This window comes from Brassica rapa, chromosome A07, assembly GCF_000309985.2.
Source record: "Brassica rapa cultivar Chiifu-401-42 chromosome A07, CAAS_Brap_v3.01, whole genome shotgun sequence".
NCBI classification, from domain to species: domain Eukaryota; kingdom Viridiplantae; phylum Streptophyta; class Magnoliopsida; order Brassicales; family Brassicaceae; genus Brassica; species Brassica rapa.
This window is the reverse complement of record NC_024801.2, coordinates 18,979,513-18,996,657: the sequence shown is the minus strand read 5'-3', so window position 1 is coordinate 18,996,657 and position 17,145 is coordinate 18,979,513. Positions and strand designations below refer to the sequence as shown.

The 17,145-nt window shown below is 37.6% G+C and overlaps 5 protein-coding genes and 1 non-coding gene across 6 annotated transcripts; 3 read left to right on the top strand and 3 right to left on the bottom strand.

Annotated features, from left to right (window-relative positions):
* Positions 1–28: 28 nt before the first annotated feature.
* Positions 29–1,928, bottom strand: LOC103830243 (VQ motif-containing protein 18). The gene has a single exon (XM_033275548.1). The coding sequence runs from the start codon at positions 1,801–1,803 to the stop codon at positions 1,330–1,332; it is 474 nt and encodes a 157-aa protein (XP_033131439.1). The 5' UTR covers positions 1,804–1,928; the 3' UTR covers positions 29–1,329.
* Positions 1,929–3,956: 2,028 nt separating this feature from the next.
* On the top strand, positions 3,957–4,038 carry TRNAS-GCU. The gene has a single exon. It is a non-coding gene; the product is annotated as a tRNA-Ser (tRNA).
* Positions 4,039–4,762: 724 nt separating this feature from the next.
* LOC117126853 lies at positions 4,763–7,993 on the bottom strand. Its single transcript, XM_033276019.1, has 2 exons — positions 7,621–7,993; positions 4,763–7,551 (listed from the first exon to the last, which is right to left on the bottom strand). The coding sequence occupies exons 1-2, from the start codon at positions 7,991–7,993 to the stop codon at positions 4,763–4,765; spliced, it is 3,162 nt and encodes a 1,053-aa protein (XP_033131910.1).
* Positions 7,548–9,728, top strand: LOC103830241 (SKP1-like protein 1A). The gene has a single exon (XM_033275549.1). The coding sequence runs from the start codon at positions 8,850–8,852 to the stop codon at positions 9,318–9,320; it is 471 nt and encodes a 156-aa protein (XP_033131440.1). The 5' UTR covers positions 7,548–8,849; the 3' UTR covers positions 9,321–9,728.
* A 158-nt stretch (positions 9,729–9,886) lies between these two features.
* LOC103830240 (methionine aminopeptidase 2B) lies at positions 9,887–12,518 on the top strand. Its single transcript, XM_009105991.3, has 11 exons — positions 9,887–10,142; positions 10,335–10,380; positions 10,467–10,565; positions 10,661–10,760; positions 10,843–10,988; positions 11,092–11,183; positions 11,251–11,345; positions 11,516–11,612; positions 11,712–11,855; positions 11,938–12,155; positions 12,246–12,518. The coding sequence occupies exons 1-11, from the start codon at positions 9,974–9,976 to the stop codon at positions 12,354–12,356; spliced, it is 1,317 nt and encodes a 438-aa protein (XP_009104239.1). The 5' UTR covers positions 9,887–9,973; the 3' UTR covers positions 12,357–12,518.
* Positions 12,519–12,823: 305 nt separating this feature from the next.
* Positions 12,824–16,016, bottom strand: LOC103830238 (methylenetetrahydrofolate reductase 1). The gene is made up of 10 exons (XM_009105990.3): positions 15,433–16,016; positions 15,283–15,365; positions 15,014–15,187; positions 14,636–14,809; positions 14,443–14,543; positions 14,220–14,331; positions 13,873–13,953; positions 13,598–13,775; positions 13,172–13,506; positions 12,824–13,080 (listed from the first exon to the last, which is right to left on the bottom strand). The coding sequence occupies exons 1-10, from the start codon at positions 15,893–15,895 to the stop codon at positions 13,003–13,005; spliced, it is 1,779 nt and encodes a 592-aa protein (XP_009104238.1). The 5' UTR covers positions 15,896–16,016; the 3' UTR covers positions 12,824–13,002.
* Between the last annotated feature and the right edge of the window lie 1,129 nt (positions 16,017–17,145).

Below are 17,145 nucleotides of genomic sequence, written 5' to 3'. Positions count from 1 at the left end.
CAAATTAGAAAATTAACAAAAAGTATGGTATGTTTATATTCTTAAGTCAAGATATGCTGGTTCTCAATACAGCCGAATGAAACCTTCGCAATGGTCCTAAATTAAAAAAAAAATTTTTTATTAAGGTCGTATAGTCCCCAAATTGTTAATAAAATTTTATTGAGATTAACCTAAAAATATTTATGATCTCATAAATTTCATATCCGGTCATGAGTCAAGAACGTGTGTGTGTTTTATATTTTGATGAGAAAAACACTCACCATCCAAACATGAATTCCATGGCTCGTTCACATGCTTCTTTGTCATCAGGTATGATAGCGCATATTAGACACAAAGTTCCCACATCGGATGTTAGAAGAGATTTTTAGTAATATATAAGATAGATGTGTCACTCCACTTATCACCAATTGGTTTTAGTTTGGAAGTTCATCTAGCTTAACATTGTCCATATAGAGCACTGCAGACCTGACCCGTAGAGTATCTAGAGCTTATTGCACCGTCCACTTCCACTCCCCACTCATAGTAATCCTCATTCTCTGTCAGAGAAAGTGTTGTTAGTTATGATTGAAGATTCAGTTGTTTCTCCGACCGAGCATGAGGAAGAATCCAGTTGCCATCTCTGTATATAGATGAGAGAGTTGCATCCTCCGCTAACCGAAGAGAGAAGTTAGAGTCATTGTAGAAATAACTCTTGAGGCAGCCAAATGATGATCAATTATCTGTCCAGACAGGTGATACCATTTCCAACTCTCAATTTTATCCAGTTGTAGACAATACCTCTCTTTTTGATCAAGTTGTTCATTAACCAAGAGTTCCTTGGGTTTGGTTGGATTGTCCGGAAGGAGTTAAGATTCCCATCGAGCACATATTGACATCCAGAATTCTATAGTTATCGTGTAAGGTCTTCTTTTTTTGCTTTGCTTGATTCCAATAATCATATATTTATCTTCTTCTTTTTCCCACGAATTAATAAAACAATTCCAGCACATTCATTCCCACGCAAAAGTCAATCACAAATACATCAAAGGAATTAATACACGCACGCGTGAATACAACGTGTTACACTGCTACACCAGTTTTTAGCAAAGTCAGTCTACCAAGTTAATTAATTCAAAGAGCACAAAATAATCACAAGTGTATATCTATACAAACTATGTATATACCCACTACTTATATGATGATCGTCGTCAACCTCGTTCATCATGATGTCACTGTGTCATTAAACCATGTCGTGTTACATCCCAAATAGAACGAATAATTAAATCATTAGAACCAATAGGGACGTTTTAGTTGAAGCCCTAGATATTAGGGCAAAGTGTGACTAGTTTATTATTGCTCTTGAAGATCAAACCATCGACTTGAAAACATGTTGTTCTCTTCGTCAAGGTCAATCAAACCATCTAAATCAAAGTAAGTGTTTGTGTTTGAACATGATCCCCATTCTTCCTTCACCACGTGGCTCCCTATGAAACTGTTGACCGGCTCTGCCGTATGTTCTGACCTGGATTCTTGAAGTGGAGGCGGTGGCGCAGGAATATTTGTTCTCGTTATCTTTTTCTTAGAACCCGTTTTGGTGATCTCCGGTTTTCCGGTTAGACTTTGGACGAGTGTACGGAAGTTCTTGACATCAGTATTGATAATCTCCGGTGCAAATATATGGATGATACGGATCTTACGCTTGATCTTGGTGATTATTTGGGAGTTCTTGTTCATAGGAACCAAAGTTCTTGAATTATCTCCATAGAAGCTTTGATGAGGAAGATGATCAAGATCGTACTCAGCCTTCATTGAATTTCTCACCATTTAGAAAACAAAAGTTCGGTTTTTGTTTGGATTGTGTTTCTTGTATTGTTTGAAGATATAATATGCAAATGTTTTGGATTATCTGAGCATGTACATATACACAAAAAGTTATGGAAATGACCATAGAAAATACAATTATTATATATAATATTATTGTTGGTTGGTCAGAAACATTAGTATAAGAAACATTTATTAATTAACTGCAAACTGAATATTAAATAGTCAAAATGTTGAGAAGTATAGGAAGAAAACAGCTACGGACCTGCCCTCCATTACACACATAACAACAGGTGGATTTTAAATAAACTGTAAGTTTCCCAAGAGAATTACCTGTTTCTTTTACGCTATCGAAGAAAAACAATTATTAATTTTCAACTGTTATTAAAACTCAACAAATAAGCAAAAAAAAAAACATAAGGTAGATGGTGTAAGCAACGTTTTATTTTATGATTAGTTGGGGTTGACTTAGCTTATCAACTTTACCATGGGATGCGAAGCTGACTTTGTTTTGTTTACGAATTTGTTAATTGTCGGCATAATTAATCTTACATGGCTTCTAGAAATAAAGTTTCTTCCATTTTGTAATATCCATATTAATAACATGATTTTCAATATTCTAAAAGTCGGTATAAGTATCTCTTAAGTCATAAATCGGTCAGAAATAATTTTTAAAAACTAATTTAAATTGTTTTAAATTGATTTAAAACAGTATAAACCGATTTAACTCGTTTAAACCGGTCTGATCGATCTAAATTTATATAAATTGGTTAAATAAAATAAAATTAAAGTGAATACTTTAATTATATCTTTTTTTATAAACAAATGAAAGTTTTTTCTCCAGTTTTTTATATATTCCATTTTAAATGTTTCATCAAAAATAGTTTTAATTAAATACAAAAAACTCTTAAAATATGTAATATAAATATAATATATATAATCAATAATCAATTACTTCGTTAACCTCTACACCTACCTAGATCTCGAATAATCGGCATAAAGCTACTTCTCCATTGAGTTTCTAACTTTCATCTATCGATTTTTGGTTACTTTAAATAAATTTCAATATATATGAAACGTTTAATGTCATCATCTTTTATAGTGATGTATGTAAAACAGACTTTGGTTGATATTATTCTGTTGGACAGGGATTAGATAAATAAAGCCGACCCAAATAGCTAATCACGACCTACAAATAACTTAACACACACGACAGGCACTCGTCACACGTGATATGTGCTTCATCTCTGCACGTGCAAGTATTTTTGTTTGATTTTAATATTTATTGCATTAAATTGATTATTCGAAATTCAAACAAACAAAACGGCCAATAATCATACGGAGAGGTCACAACATTTCATAAGCCAAAATAGTCAAACATTATTATATACTTACACCAAACGATTTTTTTTGTTGCAGTCGAGTTTTTCGATTTACTACTTGTATGTTGCATCAACCTATTTAAAGGTCAAATTTATTTAATTCCTAAAATAGAACATTATTTGACACTAGCGTGTTTGGTTATATAAAAATTTATAGAGACTGGACAATTATGTGTAAGTTAGTAAGTAGATGTAGGACATAAACATATATTTCTTTAATGTTTATACGCGGGACTGTAGACTTCATCTCCTCAATCCTCATACGTAAGAAAACAAATTAATAATCTCAGCATGTCCTGTCAGCTGAAACTCTCTCAAGCTAGACATACTGTTTCAGCTATGGCTTTATATAATTTTTCTTGTCGGTTCAGTTGATGTTTATCCCGACCATATGGTAATTTGATCCTATAATTTTCGAGGCTGTCCATCTCTCCTTTTGTGTGTTTTGGCTGTTTTGTTTTGGCTCCAACTAATTCAGTGGTTATGGCCGGATTCAAGAACCTTATTTAAAAGAGCAGAAGATTTTGTTTGTACCTACAGGCTACAGGCTACAGCCATGCTGGAGCACTACACGATTCATATGTGCAACTTGCTAAGATATCTTTTTTAAGTTGTAAATATAATAATCATTTCCTACGAATACGCTTTATTTTCATCAATGATTGCGTCGAAATAAGAGACCTTGGTCTGACAAAAAAAACACGAACATAACATATGTTATCTATCTAGTATCTACATCGTTAGTTTCTAGTTTGGCGTAAAATTTTCAAAAGAGTCGCTTTGGCCGAGTGGTTAAGGCGTGTGCCTGCTAAGTACATGGGGTTTCCCCGCGAGAGTTCGAATCTCTCAGGCGACGACTATTTTTTACATTTTTAGAGATTTATTGTTCTATATAATTTTGGTCTAGAGCTCATTTTGATAACCATCAGCATAAAAGATGCTGTCAGCTCAGACACGTTTGTTAGTGTCGCTATAACATTCTTTATGGAGTTCAAAGCTGCTGGTTCACTATCGAATCCCCTGCCCCTGTTTGAGCCGTAATAGAATGACAAAAAGATAGTTTTTTTGCGATTTAAAACACAATGCTCGACTTGTACATTAAGAATATGTTATACCGTCCGTGACATTCAATTTCTTTAGACGATGGTTTAATACATTAAGAATAGGTTAGACCGTGATAACAATTTACTGACAGCTAATCTGGATTTTATACACTAATGTATGTACTTAACTTGTATAATGTATTATGTATGTACTAAATTATTCAGACTCGCAAGGTACTAAGAGACATGGTGAAGAAATGACATTATGTTCATTCAGTTCCAAAGATGATGAAATATAGGAGACGTACGTTACGGAATTTTGTTTTTGTTAATTGAGGTTTTGGTTTGCCTAAATTTTTTTTGATGAAATTTCAAATGTATTCATCTATATAGCCTATAGGGAACTAACATTTACAAAAAACGATATGACTAGATCTACTTTGAATATTTTTATTCTACTTTGCTATTTTTTTTGTGACACATTCATTAATATAAAGAAACTGGCCTCAGGCCCAAGTCAGCCCGTTAATGGGTCCATTACAGAGAACAGCGCAGAGTCTGTTTTGCCAAAAGATCGGCATCAATGTTTTGTAAGCGAGGAAAATGAGAAAACGATATCTCGACAAAAGCAGAGGTCATCTGTTGGATATCCTTTACGATACCAAAGATTTCCGAGGCCTGCGTGTCGTTGGTGATGGCTCGAACGAGCGTTGAGTTGTCAGAGAACATTTTGAGGTGTGTAACCTCACTGTTCACCGCTGAGAGGATTGCAGATCGAAGGGCCAGGGCTTCAGCTATTAGCGGAGATCCGATGGAGTCCTGGATCTTGGAACCTTGGATGATCATAGTTCCTGCTGAATCTGTGAAATTCCATGCGAGTCCTGCTCGATGCGATCTATTATCAAAAGCCGCGTCTGATTTGCCGATCGTTAGCACTGCTGGCGATACCGAAGCACGAGGAGGTCTATGGAGGCGAGGTGGAGTATTCTTTGTGGCTTTCTTTTTGTCTTGTGCCATATTCCATTCTCTAGCTAACCTGATTCCTTTGGTTGCTACTTCCATTGCTGATAGGGTTCTGTTCTCAAAGATTGCAAGGTTTCTAGCTGTCCAGATTGCCCAGCAGATCCATGGAAGGATGTTGTTTGAAACTCCTGTTGGTGGAAGGCAGACTGCTTGTCGGAAGGCCACAATAGCGTCTCTGAAACTGCTTCCTGTAGCTAGGTGAACTACATGTTTGAGGGGGATCAGGTTCCATACCTCTTGTGAGAAAGGGCATCGAAAAAAGGTATGCATTGCTGACTCAACTCCTTTGCACTTATGGCACAACGCATCAGCTCGGATTCCTCTTTGTTGTAATTGTTCTCCTAAAGGTAACGCTCTCTGTATCGCTGACCACATGAATATTCTCATCTTTGGTGAGCAGGGTGCAGACCAGACATCTTTTATCCAATCAAAGGGTCCTTGGATTGGTGGTCTTTGTTCACTCTTCCTCATCGCGGCCGCATAGTAGCCTGATCGCGTTGAGTAAGTACCTGAAGGGAGAGGCTGCCAGATGTAGATATCTTCTGTTTTGGAGAGGCTCGGTTGTAGCAGTTGTATCTCCATTGCAACATGAGGTAGGAGTTCTTCGATTCTTCTTTTATTCCAAGTCATCTCTGTTGTCAATAGATCAGACACTGTCAGGTCGAGTGCTTCTTCCGGAATAGGTCCATATGGTTTGATGTGTTCCTTTGTAGAGATCCATGAATCTTTCCAGATTCTTGTTGTTTGCCCATTTCCTATAGCTTTCCCTAGGTTCTCCTTTAGCAGGTCCCTTCCGTGTAAGATACTTCTCCACCCATGAGAGCATGTAGCTGGAACCATTGCGTCTAAGAAGTGCTTCTTGTGACAATATTTCCCTAGGAGAATACGGGCGAGTAGGCTATCTGGTTGGGTTAGTATTCTCCAAACCTGTTTAGCTAGTAGCGCCTGATTGAATAGCTGTACGTCCTTAAGGCCAAGTCCACCTCCTGCTTTTGGCTTTGTTAGAGTTTCCCAAGCCACCCAGCACATTTTTCTACTTCCATCAGAAGAATCCCACCAAAATCTTGTGAGGACTGATTGAATCCTTTTACAAAGGCTGACAGGTAGCTCGAAGCAAGACATGGAGTAGGTTGGGACAGCAGTAAGGACTGCTTGCAGCATTGTCAGTTTACCGGCCTTAGATAGATGTCTCGTGGATAAGCTTTGTGCTCGTTGCCTTATCCTATCAACCAGGCCGGTGAAGAGATCTTTCTTTTTCCTCCCGAAATGTTCAGGTAACCCTAAATATTTACCTGAGCCTCCTTCGTTGATAATGCCTAAGTGGTTTTTGACATTACTCTTTATTTCCTCTGGAGTTTTAGAAGAGAAGGTGATCGAGGATTTAGCTGCATTGATCATCTGTCCAGAGGCTTTCTCATATTCCCAGAGGATGGTTTTCAGCTTCGTGTAGCATGATTGGGACGTTTGACAGAAGAACATGGTGTCATCTGCAAAGAGTAAATGGTTTACTCTTGGACAGTTCCTCGCTACTCTCACTCCTTGCAAGGTACCTTCTTTCTCTGCTTTCTGACATAATCCGGATAGCACTTGACCACACAGGATAAATAGGTACGGGGAGAGTGGATCTCCCTGTCTAATTCCTCTCTTAGGTATCACCGAACCATAGGCAGCGTCGTTAATCAGATAGGAGTAGGATACAGTGGTAACACATTGCATAATTAGAGTGATCCATTTGTCGTGAAAACCCAGTCTCTTCAGAACTTGTGAGATGAAACGCCATTCTACTCTGTCATAGGCTTTAGACATGTCCGTTTTGATGGCCATCGTACATCTCTTTGTTGCTTTTGAGGTTTTCAAGTATTGAAGTACCTCATGCGTTATTAGAACATTGTCTGAGATAGCCCTTCCTGGGATAAATGCTGACTGATTTTCCGATATGATCAGGTGGAGAACTGATTTCAACCTTAGGGCCATCAGCTTGGATATTATCTTGAAGAAAACATTGCAAAGCGCTATAGGCCTGTAGTCAACAACTTTCTTTGCCCCAATTATTTTTGGAATCAGTCTAACATGTGTCACGTTTTGTGAAGGTCTGAGTTGTCCTGAAGAGAAGAAGAGTTGGACTTCACGCACTACCTCAGGTCCCACAACCTCCCAATTTGCTTGGAAGAAGCTGGCTGAGAACCCATCAGGTCCAGGTGCTTTATCAGGGTGGATCGCGAAGATTGCTTCTCTAATCTCTGATGATGTGGGATCTTTAATGAGTGCTTTATCAGGGTGGATCGCGAAGATTGCTATAATCGCTAAAGAAAGAGACTAAGAGTAATAGTGCCAAATTTACATTGTGTGAACAAACCACCGCTGCAAGAGACCTGCATACTTGTGGCCTGTCTTGTACTTGAGTGAAAAGATTCGGTTCCACATAGACTTATCTATCACATTACGCATTGCATCAGTCGTCATCCGGCTTATATGGTGCCTTCGCGCATTACGCTCTCGCCACAAATGGTAAATGACCATTTGAAACAGCATTTTGATAAGAATAGCGTCAAGCTTACTAACATTGAGCTCCTGAAGGTGGTCCAATGTTATCTGCCAGTCCGGATCAGTATGAGTACCAAGAATGTGATTTGCCAGTCCATGCCAAACTGTAAAGGAGTAAGGACACGCGAAAAACATATGATCTCTTGTTTCATCTCTTTCTCCACACAATGTACAACCTTGAATCATCCCCCATCTCCTCATCCTATCTCCCGTTGACGGTTGGTTCTTGACTGGTTAGCAATGAACGAGAACCGAAGCACCCCTTGCGTGAACCAGACTACTTTGCTCCATTCCACCGTGGCCTTCTTTAACCCGAATTTGATCCCATGTCTTCGAGTTTGAGAACATCTCATGGTAGTCATCATCTACTATCCTCCAAAGGACAACATCTCTACCATTCTGAGGTGCCGGAACCGGTGATTCAGTTATGGCTGCACAAAGCTCATGAAAGTGACGACCTCTAATGGCCCATCAGCTCTGATTCACCACGTCACTAACTGTAGCTCGACGAGGCAAACCAATATAAGTAGTACATGATGCTCCAGTGATATCAATCAAACGCCCCTTATCCAACCAATTATCAAACCAAAAATAAGTTAGACTTTCCATCCATAAAATTTATCAGCTTGTATTAGTATACTGAACATAAAAAAATCATTAAAATAACCTTTATAACAACATAATCTTTTGAATTTTAAAATAATGATATTGGTCATAAAATTTATTAATTTAAAATAAAAATAAAATGATCGTAATAAATATATAACAATACTATTTCTGAAAAAAAAATAACAATATTGATCCCAAAAAGTATAAAATTAAATGCTGAAAAATATGATAGTTTATTTTCCAAGCGAGTGACAAACATACTTAAAATTATTGATATTTTTCTTTTTGTAACTGAATTATAGATATTTTGTTGTTCAAGTTACTCGAATGAGATGCTATAAATACACAAGATTGCATGGGCTCATAAAAGTAGTCATAACTTCAAGCATCACCTTTACTATTCACTCGCTCTCTCAATCTTTCTTGATAGCCACGCAACAAAGAAACGATGTCGAAGAAGATGATCGTGTTGAAAAGCTCCGACGGTGAATCGTTTGTGGTCGAGGAAGCGGTCGCACGTCAGTCGAAGATCATATCGTTTCTTGTTGAAGAATTACCCGATCAAGAACTACCGTTTACGAACCTGACAAGCGAGATCCTCCGGAATGTGATCGAGTACTGCAAGAAGCATGTGGTGGAAGACGGTAGTGGTGATTCTTCTTCCTCCTCCTCCGATGATCTCAAGAAGTGGGACGTGAAGTTCGTCGGGGAGATTGATCAGCCCACGCTCATGGATCTCATCATGGCTGCGAATTACCTACACATCCCAAGCCTGCTTGATGTCACGTGCCAGAAAGTTGCTGATATGATCGCTGCATGCGAAGACGAGAAAGAGATTCGATCAACGTTCAACATCGAGAACGACTTTACGGAAGAGGAAGTAGAAGCGATTCGCATGGAGAATCAATACCCTAACTAGTTTCTTTTATGTTCTTTGTTTGGTCTTTGTGTGTTTCAAATCTCTAGATACGATGACTATCGTTTTCTTGTTTTGATTTCGTGTTCAAGAAGGGTTTATGCTTAAGAAATGTAAGAGCAATTCTTGAATATATGCTAAGCTCTACAAGTATCTGTACCAATTCTTGATTATAGGACTTGAGTATTCAATCTTGTACGTTTCCAACTAACTCTCTGCCAAGATAACAAGAGTTTGTGTTTCACTAAACATGACTCTTGTTTTGGCGCTCGAGAAGATGACTCCTCAGAGAAAATTATGTATCGTGCAGAACAAGAAAAAGGCAATTCAAGATCCATATACAATATCAAAAAGTAAATAAAGGATAAAAGAGGTGAAGAGTGAAGACTAAATACATTTATATCATAATAATCACACATTTTGCATTGGGATAATTTGGTGTATATACAAAAAAAAAAAGTGCTAACTAAAAAATGAAGATATTACAGAAAATTAGTGTAAAACTAAACCCAGCCCATTAACAGATGTCGGTAAGGCCCAATAAGGAGGGGAACAATTAGTTGACATAATCATATCTGGTTTACTTTGTGTGCATTGGTTGTGTCCGATTGTCTTAAACTAATTTGTTGTACGATTATTTCAAAGAATCGATTGAGATGGCGAGCGAGAACCCTGAAGTTGTTGTAGCTCCCACGGTGGAGAATGGCGGCGCCGAATCATCCTCCAGAGGAAAAGATGAACCTTTGGAAACTGAGCTTTCCAAGAAGCTCGAAGTTACAGAAGATGGAAAAGAGGAGAACGAAGTAGAAGAAGAAGGAAGCAAAGGTGAATAATTAAATACAAAATGGATCCTTTTGATGTCTCTACACTATGCTAGCTTTCTAAGACTTTGTCTAGTTGAGCTTGGCCTTGAGTAGGTTTGATGGTTTTAAATTTTGATCCATTGTTCTGAGAATCAACGAGTTTATGAGTGAGTGTGTGTTTGACTAATATGTTACTTCTTGTTTGTTATTTAAGCTGAGAGTTCAACAGCAAAGAAGAAAAAGAAGAAGAATAAAAGCAAGTAAGAAATGTTTTTTTTGTACATTCTTCAGTTTTCCACTTTTGGTGTTTGCTTTCAGTTAATAATAGTTTCACTTGTGTTTGTAGGAAGAAGCCCCAACAGACTGATCCACCTTCAATCCCTCTCGTTAAGCTTTTCCCATCTGGAGAGTTTCCTGAAGGTGAAATCCAACAGTATAAGGATGAGTAAGTTTCATACAACACTCTTTACACACCTTCAAGGGACATCTTACATATGTTATAATAGTTTAAAATGTTTGGTATTGATCTATGTAATGCAGCAACTTGTGGAGAACAACATCTGAAGAGAAGAGAGACTTGGAGCGTTTGCAAAAGCCTATATACAACTCAGTACGCCAAGCTGCAGAAGTTCATCGCCAGGTTCACTTTGTTTTCCTGATTAATGGCCAAATATTATCTTTTTCTATTACATCTGAGAGATTTTTTTTAATTATTTTTTCAGGTTAGGAAATATGTGAGAAGCATAGTGAAGCCTGGAATGTTGATGACTGATATATGTGAGACATTGGAGGATACTGTTCGTAAGCTTATATCAGAGAATGGTCTTAAAGCTGGTATTGCTTTTCCTACAGGATGCTCTTTGAATTGGTTGGTTTTCACTTTTAACATTTGCCTTCAACTTACTTCTCTTTTACCTATTCTTCTTTACTAGTCATGTTTCTCTAATGGCTTCTTTTTTTTTATCTTCAAGGGTTGCTGCTCATTGGACACCAAACTCCGGAGACAAGACTGTACTTCAGTACGACGATGTAATGAAACTGGACTTTGGAACACACATTGATGGTAAGACGGCGAATTTTAATGATATTTACAAATGTCAGATGAATTAACATCTCTTTTTTTCTTGTAGGACATATTATCGACTGTGCATTTACAGTTGCTTTCAACCCTATGTATGATCCTCTCTTAGCAGCCTCCCGTGAAGCTACTTATACCGGTATCAAGGTGATGATTGTTCTTTCACTGCTTTATGAATGTACGACTAACTACTAGTAGTATGAATAATTCTTGTAGTGCTTTGTTCTACTCAGTTTGTACGTAAGCAGTTTCATTTAGGCTTTGACTTGTTAGGAACCTTTTAACCTGCTTTGTGTTTGTTTTCTTGGCTGGTTCAGGAAGCTGGAATCGATGTTCGTCTATGCGACATTGGTGCTGCAATACAGGAGGTCATGGAGTCTTATGAGGTTGAAATCAATGGAAAGGTCTTTCCAGGTACTAATATTAAATGTCAAGTCTAACAAGGAATGTTACATCAGTGACCAGTTCGATACTGATGTATTAAACCTTTACCTGTTTTGTACTTTTTGCCAGTTAAAAGTATCAGGAACTTGAATGGCCATAGCATTGGACCTTACCAGATACATGCTGGGAAATCAGTTCCTATAGTTAAAGGAGGCGAGCAGACAAAGATGGAAGAGGGTGAATTCTATGCAATTGAAACATTTGGATCAACTGGTAAAAATAAAACTCAGCTCATGAGCTATCCAAAGGAAAAAATAACCAATGATTGATCCTCTGTGTTGTGGTTTTATTGTAGGGAAAGGATATGTGAGAGAAGACTTAGAATGTAGCCACTACATGAAGAACTTCGACATTGGCCATGTCCCTTTGAGGTTGCCTAGAGCAAAACAACTCCTTGCTACTATCAACAACAACTTCTCCACTCTCGCTTTCTGCAGACGTTATTTGGACCGCATTGGTGAAACCAAATATCTAATGGCTCTAAAGAATCTGTGTGACGCTGGCATTGTTGAGGTAAACTATTCTCACGCTAATCACACACCTTAGTCTAAATAAGCCTGATGAAAACAAAGCTTTAAATCGTTTGTCTCTATTTCATTTCAGCCGTATCCACCTCTGTGTGATGTGAAGGGGAGCTATGTATCACAGTATGAGCACACCATTTTACTCCGACCTACTTGCAAAGAAGTTCTTTCCAAGGGAGACGACTATTGATTCGGATTCTCTGTTTTATACTCTGTTCTCATATACTGTTCTTGAGATTGTACACTGCTTTCTTTTCTTCTTGTGTTATCACAGCTTTGAATCATTTCTATAGAGCTTCAATACATTGCTAAAAGTCTATGTAGTTGCCTTTTAAACATGAACTTGCGCATCAATCCTACTAGTAATCTCCATAAGATAAGAAGTAGACTTGTAGAGCTTCTTGCTTTGGCGAGAAACAAATAAATCCTCCTGAGTGAGTTTTTAGTTCCACCAAAAGGTCATGTTCCTCGAGATAGAGTTTGGTTTGGTAAAAGATGTCGAGCAGCTTCCTAAGCCTGCACCTCCTAACAAGGCCTTACTCTATTCATTTCAGTAACAAAGGTTTCTTTGCATTGTTCATACTTCTTCTCTGTCTTTTCGTTGAAGATGTGGGAATCGGTTGAACAGCTTCTAAAGACTTTGTTGCGTCGAAAACATTGAAAAAATACCAACATTTCTTGATTTATTTGTTTTGATAGAAGATAAAAGAACAAGCCACAATGGAAATTGATGTCTATTGTTGGTTCATCACAATTTCACAAATATCTTTAATAAGGTTACAACAAATCGTGAAAATCAAATGTTTCCTCGTCCCACCGTTGGGGTTTCTCGGAGATCAAGCAAAGACAGAGAATATATCACCGTTGATGTAATCGTTGTCCACTAAGCTTACCAAATAGTAGCTGCTCTTCACCTGCACATTCAGTTAGATCCCAATCACCATCACAGTTTAAAGCAATCTTGTCTGAGAATATAGTAGAGTGGAAATGGAGAAGATTATGTACCTCCTCGAGCAACTTTCTAGAAGGGTCATCCTCTGGGTACAAGTTAGCCCAGCTTCTTGACCAAATCTCAAAGGCTTCGTCTTTCCAGACTTTGAAACTTGCTGGATCAACAATTGTCGGTTGGATAACCTCCTTAGCTGGGAACACTCCCCAAGTAACTGCATTCACATCGGATTCACCAATGTTTGATACCCAGTTCTCTGCTTTGTTCACGGCCATGAAGGTGATAGAAGAAAAAGCTTTGGATTTCTCCACAAGTGTGTCTAGCTTATCCTTAGAGCAGAAGAACTCAAGGTAAGCTTTCTGGTAGACGTAACCACCAGGTCCACCCCATCCTGTAAAGTTCCCAATGCAGTTAAACACTTTTTTTAATAAGCCAAACAGGAATATTGAAACGTTACGGTGTGATATGAGTTTCTTCCTTACCAATAGCTGGGGAATCGGATTTGGCTGCATTAACTGATGGTTGGCTATTGATGGTCAGGAAGCCGTTGGAGTTTATTTTTCCGAGTTGCTCGTTTATGATCTTTGTTTCTGGCTGGAGTCCATCTAACTCAGACCATGGACTGCTTTTCAAGTTTCCAAGACAGAGCTCTTTGAATTTCTGATGTGTGACAGTTTTTACAAGACAATGTATTAGTGAGTGCGAGGAAACAAGAGAATGAAAACATTTCTATGAGTGTTGGAAAATGAAAGGCTACCTCTTGAACATCTTCAATGCCTTTCAATGGGACAACCCATTCTTGCTGAAGCTTCTTGTCACGTGCTCGTGGGCGCATGAACTATCAACATATTATGTATTTAGATCAGCGCCAATAATTCGGCAATGAAAGGAACAAAAGAAGACATCACAATTATCAAACCACAAGGATGTTGTGGCAAGCAAACTAAGCATCTCATTATACTGGTAGGCGAAATAACAATATGCAAAATACAATCGTAAGCAAATAAGGAAGAGCAACTGTAAAGAGTCTCAGTCAATGCTGAAGTTTTAAAATCCTAAAGTAGATTGTCAAAAAAAAAAAAAAAATTAATGAATATGTGGTACCTGATAATCCGAAAGTGTACTATATGATGCACTGCGTGAATCACCCCATCGTCCCTGTGGGAAGTCATTCCAGCCTTTTGTCCTAGATATGTAGCTCTTTGGACGGTTTGCCCTGCAAAGATTCAGAGAAACCAATGGTATCATTTTCTCCGTAAATACAAATTTACGATCTGCATTAACTGGCGAGACAAAATCAGAGCAAGTGAAACAAAATGCTGGTTACCAGAAGATGGGGCGAACATCTTCCTTAGTACGGAAAACGTTTGCAGGGCGTCTCCATGGTAAAGAACGAGTGATTTTTGACTCATCAATCAGACCAAGGTTCTGCAATTTCAGCACCACTGTTAAGTTTCTACAGTGGAAACATGTGTTATACGAAGAAAAAAAAACAAATTAAGAAGGAAATGAGGAACAACCATTAATATTCCAATAGCGGACTTGTCCACGTTAAGTGTGTAGATATGAAGTGTAGTGATTCCATGGGCCAAAATCTTTTTGCACATCTCGGTCGCAAAGTGAATACCATAGGCCTTCACAGCTTCTTCATTATCCTTGATAGGCTCCAATGCAGCAGTGAGCTCAGCAGGTATCTATACCAATAATAGCATGAACGGAATGTTACGAAAACATTAGTCATAACTCTCATAAGGCATCACCAAGGGTCTAAATATGTCAGCCTAACCTTTTATTACCAATAGACAACAATATAAATGCAGCAGCTAAGCAACAAAAACAACATATCTGTACAGTCCAAGCCATATCATATCATTGATCTAAGAGATCAGGAAATGAACCTTGGTCTTGCAGAAACCAGCCATACGCAAGAACCCCTTGTAGTTAGAAATGGGCATAATCCCAGGAACAATGGGACAGTTAATCCCAATTTGCCGACAGTCATTGACAAACTTGAGGAATATATCAGTATCATAGAACAGCTGAGTCACAATCAGATCCGCTCCAGCATCAACCTGTTCCAAAAACAAACCCACTAATCCATCAAAACCAACTCACTAATCCAATCCAAATACACAAAAACCCAAAACCATAAACACAAAGTCCAAACCTTTCTCTTCAGGTAAGCAAGATCACTCTGATAAGACTCAGGAGTAGCAAGTCCATTAGCTTCAATCACATCCGGATGAGCCTCTGATTCACAAAACCCATTAGAGAAACATCAACAAACCCAACAACGAAGGAAGCAACTTTGAATTACCAGGATAGCCAGCAACCGTAATCCCAAAGTAATCACCATACTTGCTCCTAATATGATTCACCAGATCCAAAGCACAAGCAAACCCTCCCTCCACCTGAACGAACTTATCCTGCCCATGAGGCGGGTCCCCTCTAAGCGCGAGCACATTCTGAATCCCATTAGATCTGATCGTCTCCAGCGCGTGGTCAATCTTCTCCACCGGCATGTTGGTGCACGTGAGATGCATCATCGTCTCCACGCAGATCGCGTTCTGCATCCTCGACGCGATCTCGAGGGTGAGATCCGCCGTGGATCCTCCTGCTCCCCAGGTGATGTCGCAGAAGCTGGGCCCGTAGGAGACCAGACGATCCATCCGCTCGAAGAGATTCTCGACGCCGTCTTCGGTCTTGGGAGGGAAGAACTCGAAGGAGAAGGCGGTTTGGCCTTGCTCCGTCACGGATTTGATCTTGTCGACAACCTTCATCGTCGTCGTCGGTGAGATCGAATCTCAGATTTGGGTTTTGAATCTGGAGGAGGAGGAGTGTGGATATGTGGGAAAGGAAGTGGTGGAGAGCAAGTGGTGTGGCTCTTTTATAGTGAGGAGAGACCTCTAAGTGAAAGAGATCCAATAAGTTTGGTGGCGGTAACTGGTAAAGCTTAGATCAAAAATGTTGTTATTTATACATCAATTAAAATCAGAACATAATATTTTTAATATTTAATTAGTTTCTTATTAAATTTTGACATTTAACCATGGACAATTTTCAATAATAGCACATTTTGAAGTTTATGTTTCAAAAATAGCACTAGAAGGATAAAGTCACAAAAATGACATTTATTAAAGGATAAAATATCTATAATACCCTTAGTTATAAATTAAATAAACAAACAAAAATAAATAAAAATAAATAAAAAAAATAAAAAAAAAAAAAAAAAAAAATTTAAAAAAAAAGAAATTTTTTTTATAGTTTCAGATTATATGTTTTCAGATTCGAAATTTTTATAATTTTTTTTTGAAAATTTTTTTTTTGAAATTTTTTTTATTTTTTTTTTCAAATTTTCTTTTTATAATTTAAAAATACTTTTTGAAACTGTTTTTAAAATTTTTATTTTTTATTTTAGTATTTATTTTTTATAAAATTTTAAACTCTAATTCCAAAACCCCACCCCTTAACTCTAAACCCTAAGGTTTGGATTAATTAACCCAAGGGGTATAAGTGTATATTTACCTCTTTAATAAAACTTATTTTTGTGACTTTGAACCTTGAGTGCTACTTTGGGAACAAAAACTTGTTTTGGTGCTATCCTAGTCTTTTTCTCTTTAACCATTTTTTTAGAACTGATATAGCTTTATCGTATTAATATGGGATAATTTGTAAATTACTCCAAAAACAGTTTGCAATTTGATAATTACATCTTCTATATTTTTTTTTTGAAAACTACACTTTCTTAAATCTGAATTTACCTTTTTATCCAAATTAGATATTTCAATAATTAGGATATAAATCCGAAATTAATAAAAATATTATAATTATTTATGTTTAAGATAGATATGTGTTTTAAGATAAATATATATTATTTAACTATAGTTCTATGTACGCACATTGTTCTGTTTATTTTTGCTCTCTTGCTTACGTTTATATGCCTGGTTCATATTCTATTAAACAATTAGATATAGAATATCTTCTCATGCAATGTTTCTCTAGTAATTTTCTTCATCAAAGACTTGTGTAA

Coding starts and splice junctions, on each gene's coding strand:
- LOC103830243 (XM_033275548.1), bottom strand. CDS start 1,803: ATGGTGAGAAATTCAATGAAGGCTGAGTACGATCTTGATCATCTTCCT.
- LOC103830238 (XM_009105990.3), bottom strand. CDS start 15,895: ATGAAGGTTGTCGACAAGATCAAATCCGTGACGGAGCAAGGCCAAACC. Junction 15,188..15,282: donor TTGCTTACCTGAAGAGAAAG/GTTTGGACTTTG, acceptor TTTTTGGAACAG/GTTGATGCTGGAGCGGATCT. Junction 13,081..13,171: donor CTAGAAAGTTGCTCGAGGAG/GTACATAATCTT, acceptor CTGAATGTGCAG/GTGAAGAGCAGCTACTATTT.
- LOC103830241 (XM_033275549.1), top strand. CDS start 8,850: ATGTCGAAGAAGATGATCGTGTTGAAAAGCTCCGACGGTGAATCGTTT.
- LOC103830240 (XM_009105991.3), top strand. CDS start 9,974: ATGGCGAGCGAGAACCCTGAAGTTGTTGTAGCTCCCACGGTGGAGAAT. Junction 10,381..10,466: donor AAGAAGAAGAATAAAAGCAA/GTAAGAAATGTT, acceptor TTGTGTTTGTAG/GAAGAAGCCCCAACAGACTG. Junction 10,761..10,842: donor CTGCAGAAGTTCATCGCCAG/GTTCACTTTGTT, acceptor TTATTTTTTCAG/GTTAGGAAATATGTGAGAAG.
- LOC117126853 (XM_033276019.1), bottom strand. CDS start 7,993: ATGAGGAGATGGGGGATGATTCAAGGTTGTACATTGTGTGGAGAAAGA. Junction 7,552..7,620: donor GACAGGCCACAAGTATGCAG/GTCTCTTGCAGC, acceptor CTCTTTCTTTAG/CGATTATAGCAATCTTCGCG.